This window comes from Colossoma macropomum, unplaced genomic scaffold, assembly GCF_904425465.1.
Source record: "Colossoma macropomum unplaced genomic scaffold, Colossoma_macropomum, whole genome shotgun sequence".
NCBI lineage: Eukaryota > Metazoa > Chordata > Actinopteri > Characiformes > Serrasalmidae > Colossoma > Colossoma macropomum.
In genome coordinates, this window is record NW_023496043.1 from 969,096 (window position 1) to 982,258 (window position 13,163).

Below are 13,163 nucleotides of genomic sequence, written 5' to 3' on the forward strand. Positions count from 1 at the left end.
AACTGGTCCTAAGTAGCATAGCATTGATCAGTATACAGGCGGGATTGATCATATACACACAGTTACTGTTAACAGCAGTGAACCTGATTCCATAATGTTTGTTAGCGTGTTGTTGTTGACGTTGTTTGTGGTTGGAACAGACGTGTCCTGCTGGAGTGCATGCTGCTGGTGTGCACGCACACGCACACCTGTCTCCTATTCTCTGCTTCATTAGCTCTGCATATTAATAAGGTTTTTCTGTGCACTCTCTCTTCTTGTTTGTTTACCTCAGTTTGTCCTCTCTTTCTTTACCTCTCCCTAGCTTTCTCTCTCTCTCTGAGTGTCACTGCCCATGGTCCATTCAGAGTTTTTTAAAAACAGTGTCTTGAAGCTTGAATGTTGCCTTTACTTTTGTTCATTTTTTAGTGACAGTATGTCACACAGAGACGCCATGGTCAGGAACAAATCCTCATGTCTGAAAATAATAGGGGTGGAACGATGTGTGTTTGCATCACAACAGGGTACAGAATCAGAAAAGAAATGCTAACATAACGTAACACAGTTATTTATTTGCTTATTCATTGTTTGTGTTTTTCCAAAAAGAGTGCTTGTTGAAAGGGTAACTGGCCATAAGTCATTCCTTGGGATACATGCAATAAATAAAAATAGTATAGACAAAAGGGAAAGATGTATATTACATGTTGTTGTGTGTTTTTGACAAATACATATGTTGTTAAGTCTCTGGGCTTTACAAGCCCATTTACAGTCTTATCTCATATTTGTAGATAAAGAGTGGTTCCTGCTTTTTGGCTGAATTGAGTGAGATATTCTAACATGGTTCAGTCACTCCCAGCAAATCCACAGCTAGATAGAAGTAGATTCTACAACCGATTAGAGGTGGAGTGCACAACCAAATAGAGGCAGACTCTACAATTGAATAGAGGTGGACTCTACCACCGAATAGTGGTGGACTCTACCACTAAATAGAGATAGGCTCTACAACTGAATAGTGACCGAATAGAGGTGAACTGTGCAACTGAATAGTGGTGGACTTTACCGCTGAATAGAGATAGACTCTACGACTAAATAGTGGTGGACTCTACCACCGAATAGAGATGGACTCTACAGCCGAATAGTGGTGAACTCTACAAATGAATAGTGGTGCGTGTTACAACCGAATAGAGGTGGATTGTATGATCAAATAGAGGTGGATTCCACAACTGAATAGAGGTGGACTCCTAATTAAATAGAGGTGGATTCTACAATTGAATACAGGTGGACTCTACAAACGAGTAGTGGTGGAGTGTACCACCGAATAGAGGTGCACTCTACAACCGAACAGAGGTGCAAATCAGAAGCTATAAACATCCCTCTGGAGTTTCTGTTTCACGCCTTCAGAATTGGCTACTTCTGATTCCTGTTTGGGGAAGTAGCTGCTGAGACTGGTGTTTTGCTCTTTGCCTGGGTAACTGACACATTTGGGTGATGTCTTCACAGATGAGTTAGCATATTTGAGGTATTAGCATGTGAATTTGATACTTGTGCAATGTCCGCACTGTCACCTTTCGGCCTACCACTCCTTGTCCATCATTATTGTGCTTGTGAGAAACTGAAGTGTTCCCAAACAGGAGATGAATGCAAGGATAATGCTGCTTATTCCAGCTAAAACTTGCTCTTTCTGCTCACTAGTTCAAACAGCTCGGCCAATCAACAGTCCGAGGCCGACAAAGCTGAAGTTAGTTTCTCAATCGCCAGCTTCTTACTCAAATTTTCCTCAGGCTCCAGAGTGTAACTGCTGCACCATTTAAGGTGGAACAGAAAATTCAAAAAGAAGCTGCCAAACAAGAAGCTAAGTTCAGCTTTGCCCAACCGTTTTTACAGCTCCATGAGTGAAGTTTTTTATGTTGATGGTTATTACGTTTAGAAATACCATTTGTGATTAGGCTATAGAGGAAAACGTTATCCTATGTAAAGAATACAGCTATCTAACACGGAACAAAAAACACTCTATTACCTTTTTTAAGTAATATTTACAGTATGAATGGCAACTGTTAAGAATTATTTTAGTCTGAGAATTGCTGTAAGATTACTTTGTCATCTATGCAGCAGGGCTGTACAGTAAATTCAGTAACAAAAAGGAGTCAGACAAAGGAATATTTACTACCCACAAAGGGTAACTCAGACCTAAAAAGTTTGAGAACTGTTTTAAAAGGAGAAAAAAAGACACAAATGTTGCTAACAGTGAATGAAAGTCAATAGCCACATATTAGAGTAATGTAAATGAATGTGAGGTTATGCTATTTGGTAGCTACTATCTTCCATTCTTTGTTAGCCATATTAGCATGTTTGGTTGAGCTCTTGAAAAGCGCATAAGGATGGAGGCCGACAATATTTGTCAGTGGATCAGCACAATTAGATTAAGCAAGAGTCCTGACAACCCTTCTGCTCGCTCACTCTCTCTCTCTCTCTCTCTCTCTCTCTCTCTCTCTCTCTCTCTCTCTTTTTCTCTCTCTCTCTCTCTCTGTTGTTTGCCGGTCAGTGGGCAGCCCAGAGGGTGTTGTGGCCCTTTCATACCCCAGTAATTGATGAATTGTATGGGGTATGCAAATGAGAATCCATAAATCTTATGAATGACAGCTTAATTTATGTGAGCCTTAATGAATGTGGGATTAGATTTTAATTAAATGTCCTCAAAGGCACCCTGAGTGGTAAGTTACATTTTTGTTCTCGCTCTCTCTGTCTCTCTCTCCCTCGCTTTATCTCTCTCTCTCTCTCTCTTTTGTGAACTACCCTGTTTATTGAAAGACCTGTTTTCCGTCGGTTCTGATAATCTTTCCACAGCAGTTCCAGAGATAAATAGATAAAAATATATCTACATTAAATTATTATTAATATTTCTTTAATTTAAGATTTTAATTAAGGTTTTATTTTATTTGTTATTAATTTAGTTATTCATTAATTGTTTTTTTTGGGGGGGGGGTGGGATGGGGGGGTAGGGAGTGAAAAAAATTCTATCGCGCGCTCCGATCTGTCTTTGCGTTTCCCGGAGCCAGTCATTTGCATGGCTCGGATTAAACCCGCATTTAATCTGGTGCCGTCAGTATGAGTTTAATTAAAGAGCTGCCCATTAGGAATGATTAAAAATGCCATTAGGCGTTTGGGCAGGACTGTGGAGGAGAGAGGACAGTGCGTGCTCTGGAGAGCCCTGTGCTTTTATTAGCACTGATACAGTAATAACTCCTCATGATTACAGCATTAACACACAGTCTGTTCGCATCATGTTCTGAGGTTTGAGCTGCTGTGTGAGTGAGTGAAAGTTTTTACAGGTAGGTGGATGTGTTTGAACGTAAAACATCCCTTTTCTGAGTAAGGAACTCTCATCAACTGCACGCTTCATTAAAACGAGAACAGAATTAGTAGATTATAACGATCTCAGGATCACATCAGTGTCGTCAAATATTTGCTTAAAAAAATATCCACGTTCTACAAACGTTAGGATTTGGCTGATATTTCAAATACATATGCAATGATGTATTCATTGTACCTTGGAAGAGCACAGTGTTTAGGTGACACTGTGTTACTGTGCTAAAGTATCAGCATTCCATTCAATTTGCTGCATTTGAGACCCTTAAGAAATAAATGTATATGAATATATACATAAATGAATAGATTTCCCAGTAGTGCTAATCCAGGTGGATCTAGTCCCAGTTTTTACATTTAGTAGATGTTTGTGTATCGGCATTGGCAGATATGTGCATGAAAAAAAAATATCAGAGCATCTTTACTAGTTAGGCCTGTTTAATTGGAGGTTTAATTGGAGTGCAGTGCAGTATATGAATTGGTGAATAACAATCATTATATTCGCAGTGTTTATAAAAGTAATACTACTGTTTTTCTTGTCTGTTCCAATTTGTGAAATCTCATAAAAGCTAAATATCATGATGCATATCCTGGATCACTCAGACTTCTTCAAGTATCGTGATACATTTCTGCTGCAATGTCCACCCCTAATTTAGCCCTTTAGCTCCTGATATCACAAGGATGAAAACATGATTTTTTTTTGTGGGGGGGACATTTGGCTGGAAATGCCTTTTGTTTGTTAGTTTTTATCATTCAAATGTGCAGGCTTTGTTTGAAAAAGTGTAATGTCTAAAAGCTTTTGGTTACTGAGGTTAAAGTGAAGCACAGCAGCAATTAAATACAGTCTGACAGAAAGCAATGCACATACCTCACAAAGACAGATTAAGGGACCCTTATTAGTCCCACAACAGGGAAATTTCACCTCTGCATTTAACCCATCCGTGCAGAGAAACACCACATACACACTAGGGGGCAGTGAGCACATTGCCTAGAGCGGTGGGCAGCCCTATCCGCAGCGCCCGGGGAGCAGCTGGGGGTTAGGTGTCTTGCTCTAGGCCCCTTCAGTCACATACTGTAGGCTCAGGGGATTGAACCAGTGACCTTCCGGTCACAGGGCTGGTTCCCTAACCTCCAGCCCACAACTGCGCTAATACAAGTAATACAAGTATGTGTGTGTGTGTACAAGCTTAAAGTGTTCTACACTAAACTATCTACAAAAGATGGCCCAACAATATAAGCGCGTAATGAGCATAGGGTTGTGTCATGTGTAGTAGAGATGGCACCGGCTCCATACTAACAATCTGTATTGGGCCGATATCAGCGGAATATGCTGGATGGGAAATCAGCAGAGGTGAAGAAGTACACAAGTCCTTTACTTAAGTAAAAGTACTCTGGTAAAAAGGAAAATAAATGCTGCTGTAAAATTGATGTGTAGTTTTCATTTTTTACTCAAGTAAAAGTATAAGAGTACATGCTCTTAGATGTAGGTGTGAAATTTCATGTATATTTCATCTCGCTTTACTGTTAGAATGAGTGAAATATGTATTAGAAATAATGACAGGCTGGTTCTACAGAATTTGGAAAGAAAGCATTTCCATGTAATGCCCCATCAGTGTGGAATAACTTTCAAATGAGTGCTAAAATATTAATAAAACTCAAAACCTTTAAATAATTTGATTTATGAGAGTTGCAGATGTAATTCTGTGTAACATTTGGCTTGTTTTAATTACTTTGTTTGTTCTAATTGTTTTAATGATTTAGGTCCTGTTGTTATAATTTCTGTTGATTGTATTGTATTTTTATGTACATATATGTAAATGAATATTCATCTGCTAGCTGAGTATTTTAAATCACAGCTGTAAAACTGTAAAGCTGTAAAACACAAGTAAAACTGTCCCACTGCTCAGCCCCGGGTTCACTCTCCGGTTCAGTTCGACCCGCCCTCCTTATTGATTAGTTACCACCACTGAAGTTAAACGTTTTTTCAGCTTAATCCTTGAGCATCCACAGCGGAAGAATCTGTGATCTGCGGCAGAAAAAATAGGTCAATAAAATAGACAAATAAAAATGTCAAAGAAAGAAGCTCGGTTTGAAAATGTAGTCAGTAGAAAGTACAGCTTGTTTTTTTGAAATGTAGTGAGTAAAAGTAAAAAGTATTAAGTGACAGAACTACTAGTAAAGTACAGATACTCAAGTACAGTAACAAAGTAATTGATAAAGCATGCTCTCGCACTGTGTGTTGTGATGTTAGCTGTGTAGTTCCTCTATCAGTTCCATCATCATAGCCTTTTTTTAGTAGTGCTTCAATTAAAAATGGCTCATTTTAAAGTTGAGTAGTTTTAAAGTAAAAATATTCAGTGTCTGCCGTTCCGGAAGGTTTCATTATCGTTGCCAGGAAAGAAAAGTGGTGTTGTGCCATCTCTAGAGTGACTTTAGTGTGATGTTATATAATGTTGATGTAAAGTTACCTTTTTGGAGATATGCTGTTAGAAATAAAGGTTCAGTGCAGGTACATTTTTCAATCATCAAGTTACAAACAATGTAAATGTTCCCTCAAAGGTACAACAGTGGTTTAAGGTCTGATTGTATACCTTAAATTAGTTTCTCTCAGTGGAAAAGTACATATTTGTACCTTTTCATAACTTAATGTTTAAAAACAGAACAATAAAATAAAAGCCTGGAGACGAGACGGGGTGTGTGGAGAAAATATCATTACAGTGGATTATGATACAGTTATGTTCCCTGACTAAAGGTACTGAGATGAATCCTTGAGGGTCCCACCCCAGTGACAAGAGGGGTACTGCCCCAGAGACAGCTTCATACCTTTTGTAGTAGGTTTTGTTCCAACAGCAGCATTATGTATGTCACTGTAAGGTCTCTTTTTAGACAACCTAAAACCCCATTATTACCAGCATTTAAAGCCAATCTTATGATTGCTGTCCTACGTTGTCCAAATTAAACGTGTTTCATTTGAATGTGTACAAAATTTCCGCATAAACAAACAATATTTCCTCAGCACTGTTATTGCCAAAAGTAAGTACGCAATGAAAGACAATAACTGTGTTGATGAAAGATATTTTATTCATGGGGAAATGATGTTCACATTTGAAAGTAAATTCAGCGCATCTTTATTTTCATTGTACTGTCCTGCTCTACCTCGACTGCACTCTGCAAACCATCACACGCGGACTCATTCCCTGCTGTAGCGTGAGGCGGGAAGAGGTGAGAGCTAAAGCTGTCATAATCCCGCTTAGTTTAAAAAGGTCACTCGCGGTGATAATAAAAAAATCGCCATTTTGTTCATTTATTTACTCTCTGCAGCAGACAGATAAAGAAACGGAACAATTAGGGAATGGAGAGAGGGAGATTTTCAAAGGGCAAACGGTGAGTTTAATATTTTATGAGGGCTGATTGGTGCTCGCACACGGGGGGGAGGGGCAAGCGGAGGAAGAGCAAGCTGCACTGAGGCGTTCAAACACCAGCCATGACTGAGGCTGAATCTGAGGTCCACAACACAAACGACGTAAATAAACAAAGATCTTAACCGAAAGCTTATGTGTTACAGCTATAAACTAGAGAGGTACATGACTGTGGTCTGCAACCAAAACAAAAGCAGTAAAAAAAGTTCTGGTTGTATCTATAAAGTACTATATTAGTAGTGTCAGTTATATCTGTGATCTAGTGGATAAGTTTGAGCTGAATTACAGGCCACAGGCTAAGTTACAACAAACAGGAAAAATCCTAAAATGCATCTGTAAAATTCTAGGCACAGATGAGTGTTTAGTGTTAGGTGTATCTAAGTGATAAGTGTTAAGTCTTGTAGTTGTATCTATAAATGAACAGGCTGAAGGCTATAGAGCCACAAGGATATGACATTAGAGCAAGAGGTCCACAGCAAAAAGGAAGGAAAGTAAAAGTGTTGATTATATATATTAATATATATATATATTGCTGCTGTTTGAACAAAACTTCATTTGTCCATTTTTTTCCCCACTCAGAATTTGAAAAAGCCAGCTGACCTTTCCAACATACTGAAGATTCATAATGAATGGAGCAATAGAGAAGCTCCAAAATTACTTCAAATAAAAAATAGTTCCATTGTTTTCCATTCAAACTTAAGAGTGTTGTTTCCTTCTCCTGTAAAGTTACCATTTTGAAGATACAAGGTTTTGTTCCAACAGATATATATATAAATATACATACATTTATTTATTTATTTATTTATTTATTTATTTACAGTGGTAAGCAAAAGTGTGAACACTTCTGGTGATATTTTGTTGATTTTCTAAGTGAAAAAAATAGGCTAATAAAAAACACGTAAATATGACATTTTACTGCAAATTTTAGCGCAATGGCTTTAAGATGTTGGACAAAAATAAAACATAAAATATAAAATGTGCCTAACTTTTGTACAGGCCACATTATTTTTGTGCAGTGTGTTAAAATCCGTAAATAAACAGTAACTGTGCATTATAATGTGTGTTCTCTGTAGAGAATGGGTCACTTAGAAAATCAACAAAACCTTTCATTTGAACAGGGGTGCACAAACTTTTGCATACGACTGTATATGTGTATATAGCGTTTGTTATGTTTGCAGTTCTGCAAATAGGCATTAGTTATTTCTATAAACTACTGCATGTAAATGTTAATATCTTGAATGTAGAAGATAAATTTTAGCTAAGTTAGACATGTATCTACATTTTGAGGCTAATAAAGGTAACAAAAATGCAAAAATAATGTATATATATATATATATATATATATATATATATATATATATATACTAGAGGTTAAATTTGAGGTAGAGGTCCACAAAATAGAATAATATTGTCTGTTTCTGAAAACCACTAGGTGTAAGTGTTCATTTAGAGGTTACAGTTGAACTACAGGTTCCTAATGTTATATTATGTTTGTTTTATCTATAACCTAGAAGTTACAGTAGCAGAGTTCCCTCACACTGAAGTGAGTGTCGTCCCGTGTGATATTTGTCATTGTTGTGTCTGCGTGTAATAAATGATGTGAACGTGAGTATCGTGAGGAGAAGTCCTGGTTAGTGAGGATGTTATGTATATTAGGTGAAGAGCTGTGTTGATTTTAAGCATGTGTAAACCTGAACTGAGATGAAGTCAGCGCACGAATGCGGAGGAGCAGGTAACGAGGCGCACGCTGTGAATTATTCATGAGGAAAAAATGGCTGATTGTGGAAAAGGGAGATGAGACTACTGTGTGATCTAATTACTGCAAGGAGAGAGAGAGAGAGAGAGAGAGAGTAGTGAATGTCCTTGAGATCATTTATTCACTCTTATTGTGTACAGTGAATATGTCAAAGCCTCTCTACAGACTCTGCGTATGTGGTAAATGAATATATATAGACTGTAAGTCCAGTGCAACTTCTCCTTTTAGTGCACTGAGGTGTTCTGGCCTTTGATATACCCGATACCTTTTGTTCCTGCAACACAATAGTCTCAAATCACACTCATATTCAACACACACTATTCAGCCTGCATTGTGCTCTATTTCTTTCTAGCTCCAGACCTGGACGGCCCCCCAAAAGGACCCAAAGTGTGACATCACCCGAGAGTCCACACATCCTTCCCCATTCTGTCACTGGACTCATGACTTCAGGCATGATGTCTCACACAGGTAAGACTAGTGCAGAACCTTCCTTACCAGTCAAGAAATACACAGTTCAGCTCAGTGTACTCCAGGGCTGTCACTGTTGGTTATATTAGTAATGGAGTAATCTCTTTTAGTCTCATTATTCTTGTTGATTAATCCAATAATCTTTTTTTAATGGCCAAACATTAAAAACAAACAATGTGTAGCAAATCCACATTGGAAAAATCCAAGAAATGTACTGGGAAAACACAATCTAGGAAATCTTCAAAACAGATTTATTATTATTATTATTATTATTATTATTAGTATTAGTAGTAGTAGTAGTAGTAGTAGTAATTGTGTACTCATTCCATTACAGTTAATTGATTGATCATGTTTTGTTTACTGGAAAAATCATTTTTAAGAAGTGTATAGCCCTTCAAGACTTCCAGAATGTTTAATAATCTACACAATCTAAAAAGTATTTGAAACAACTTTTTTTTTTTCATCATATTAGTAATCAATGAATCACTTCATAACTTTAATGATTAGTTGATTTTTTTATTTTCAAAATTAAAAAAATAAAATTTTCAGAAACGTCCAGGCTTTCAAAAAAAAGTTGGAAAAACGATCCAGAAAACTCTTCAAACAACTTAATAAAAAAAGGTTTCAAGTCATTGCTCCATTTTTTTTGATGATTATTAATCGCTTAATTGTTTAAAGGCCAAATAGTATTAATAATAATAAAAATAATTTTAAAAAATGTCCTCCCTTTCAAAAAATGTAAAACATATTCAAGGTCAATAGGAAATCCTAATATGAACTCTTAAAACTACATTGCCTGAAAATGTAGAACAATGACTGGAAAAAAGCCTTAAAATTGATCTGTTCATGATACAGAAAAGTGTAATTGCTATTAACAAAAACTATTACGAAAATAGAACCTAGTGGTCAAAAAATGACGTTAATTTATAAACAAAATACAAATTTCAGTGTTGAAAAATAGAAAAACCAAAAACATTAGTGATTCTGACCGATTTACTGCCAGGCCGTTCTCACTGCAGGTTTGTTTTGATGTGTTCTGTGGAGGGTTTTGGTGTTTTTGAATATGTGAAGGCTGGTCTAGAAGTAGATCCCTTCTAAACCTTAAATACCCATTAGAAGCCTTTCATGATGTCTTAGATTAAAGGTATAGTCTACTGCTTTGCTAATTAAGCATTGCTAAATTCATCAGAAGGAAGTGATTTCAGGAAGTCCAATTTACTACAACTATTAACACACTTGTAAAACGGACTGACACTAAACTGAAATCTAAAACCAAATAATAACACTAAATAAAATCTAATGGATTTTTGAAAAACCATAATAACCTAATAATAATGCCACTGGAAGCAGTTACAGGTAACTCATTTCCTGAGCTGCGAATGCTCTCACTGTGCTCAGTGAGAAAACTTTGAGAAGACATCACAGCGAAAATGTTAATATAACAAGTACAAAACAAGCGGCAGAGGCACATAATTGTAACACTTGTTACAACAAACCAAGGGGAACAGCTGCTGCTGTTTTTTCTTCTTGTATGCTGCGGGGGCGGCGGGGGGGGGGCAGGGGTGGCGCGGGGTGGGGGGTGTTGGGGTTGATTTGACTGTTATTTCTGTTTTTTCACAAACAAATGCTGGCAAGTATGTTACAGGCTTAGGGGCACTTGTATATAAGCCATATTAGGCCGCACTCGTTTAGAGTGCTGTGAGTGGGCCTTTTAATCTAATTAGTCCAAATGAGAGATATTTGTTGTGTTGCTTGTTCGAGCCCCTCAGCTACTGTTTACGCTGTGACAATGCATGCTGGCCTGAAGCTACACTGTACCACAGCGTCTCATCTGACCTTTGTCTTGTGCCGTAATTAAAAGGAATTACATACGGCCCAGAGCCACGCTCACCTCAAGCTGTGTGATAGATGCTCCTAAAAGTAGCTCAAGAGCTGTATGTGCAAAAGTGTTCAGACACCACATCTAATTAGTGAATTCAGCTGCTTTTAAAATAACTCAGGTGTCTCCATAGAAAAGCATTGCTAATAGAATAGGATGCTCTGGAGCTGCCACACATGAGCCTGAGGTTACCATGCCCAATGCTAAGGGGCAGCTGGAAGGGTATAAAGCCCCCCTCATTGGGATGTGGAACAGTGGAACTGTGTTCTCTGGAGTGATGGAGCTCCATCCAGTACCTCTGGGATGAGCTGGAGTGATCCAAAATTAATCATCCAACATCAGTACCTGACCTCACTAATGCTCTTGTGGCTGAATGCAATCAAATCCTCACATCAATGTTGTAGTGTATATAACACCCCAACTTAAATCATCTTCCTGCATCGTTGCTGAGGAGGACATCTTTCAGCTTTAAGACAGTACCTAGAATTGTGTGCGCACAAGTGCATTAACACTTATGTTTGCACACAGTGTTTTAATCACAAATGGGGGCTCTTGTTTAATCTGATTGATTTATCAAGCTATCAGCACCTAAATTAAGAATAGTTAGCTAACAGATCTTAATCTATTTCTGTAATTTTCTTCATCATTAGACATGGTATTAAAATTATTTTGAGCAAAAATGAAATAAAAAATATAATACATTATAAATTATCCAGATAATAGTTAACAGTTAATAGTTTTGACATTGAGCTGAGAGTTCGGTCTTCCACTGAGCTTAATGCAAAACCTTTTCAGGTTCAGGAATGAATTGAAAACAGCACCACCTCCAGATGATCAGGATCGCGTGTGTCAGCCACAAACAAGTGTTCCTCAGTAACACCTTTCCACCATTTCTTAGTCTAATAATTCTGACTGATTTACTGCCACCGCCGTTCTCACTGCAGGTTTGTTTGAGTTCTGTGGAAGGTTTTCGGTTTCAGTTTTCACTTGACGGAGGGCGAAACATTTATAGGCGATTGTGAATGTCTGACAGGCATGTCAATCATAATTTTGGTCTAAACCTATCTATTTTATGACACATGCGACTTTTTAGCGTTCTAGAAGTACTGACGACTCCCATGATACGCTTACAATGTTATGGAATTGCGCACCCCTGGCATCATATCTATCCTCCTACACTGAAAAAAATAAAGCACTAAATTAACTTCTGTGATTTCCACCATAATAAAACATATTACATCAACACAGTTCTGTCTTTCAGTTTACTGACTTTGGCCTATAACTGTGTTGACGTAATATACTTTATTAATATAGAAATGATGTGCACAGTTGAGTCAAGTACACTTAATGCATCACTTTTTCCAGCGTAGCCTGCCTGTAAAGCTAAATGCATATCTGCTGTGCATCGACATCTGAGCCGCCCTTGGCTTTGTGTGTGTGTGTGTGTGTGTGAAAATGCTCTCGATCAGCCCCTCCCACACGCCTCAAAGCAAGCCCTCGAAAGAAAGGCTCATGCATTTGTACCCGTTTAGAAAGAGCAGGTGAGGGATGTGTCTGAGAGAGCGAGAGGGAGCTGTGTGCGTGTGTTGGTGAATCTATAGTGTAGGCAGCCTCGAGTTTTCTTTTATCTTCAGCAGAGGTCACACTATCAATGTCAGCTATGGAGATGGGAACTCAAAGGCCTCCGGGGAGATGGAGGGAGGGAAGGAGAGAGAGACGAAGATGGAAAGAAAGAGAGAGAGAGAGAGAGGGGCATTTTTTTTCTCTTTGAGTGGCTTGAAGAGAGAGAAAGAGGAACGCTTTGATATCGTCCTCTCTGCTGGCTGAATGGGGCCTTGGCTTTCATGCTCTGATCTTGACATTTTGTGAAAGCATTTGGAGAGCAACTGAAAGCAAACGCGCACACATAGACACCGCACTGCCAATTACCTCATAGTGGAACATAAACTGTAGCCAATTTCGGTTAGTTTAAATGCCAGCCAGCTAAAGCAGCAGAACTCAGTTTGAAACTAGCCTGGCGAATGTTTTCACATGTGAAATTCAGCTCCCTGGAGCCAAACACGGTTTTACTGTGCAAAAACATAACATTGATCCGCTGTGCACCACTGTTGGTGATAATGTTGGTGTTTTGTTATCAGTCTCAGTACCAGGTGCCTTCAGTTTCACGACTAGCAAAGTGAATTTCGTACAGTCTGATTGGGTCCAACTCGTAACAGATTCTACTCTGAAGACTGAAGTTGTGCTTATATGATGAGTCAAACAAGCTTTAGCTAAGACATATACTTTGCTAATTAGCATAGCT

At 38.2% G+C, this 13,163-nt stretch overlaps 1 protein-coding gene across 4 annotated transcripts in view; it reads left to right on the top strand.

Annotated features, from left to right (window-relative positions):
* The window catches only part of dachc (dachshund c), a 107,815-nt gene that overhangs the window by 34,030 nt on the left and 60,622 nt on the right, over positions 1 to 13,163 (top strand). For all 4 annotated transcript variants that reach the window (XM_036564875.1, XM_036564876.1, XM_036564878.1 and 1 more), the window contains exon 2: positions 8,867 to 8,982. In XM_036564875.1, coding sequence (XP_036420768.1) covers positions 8,867 to 8,982 — 116 coding nt within the window. The remainder of the gene's footprint in view (positions 1 to 8,866; positions 8,983 to 13,163) is intronic.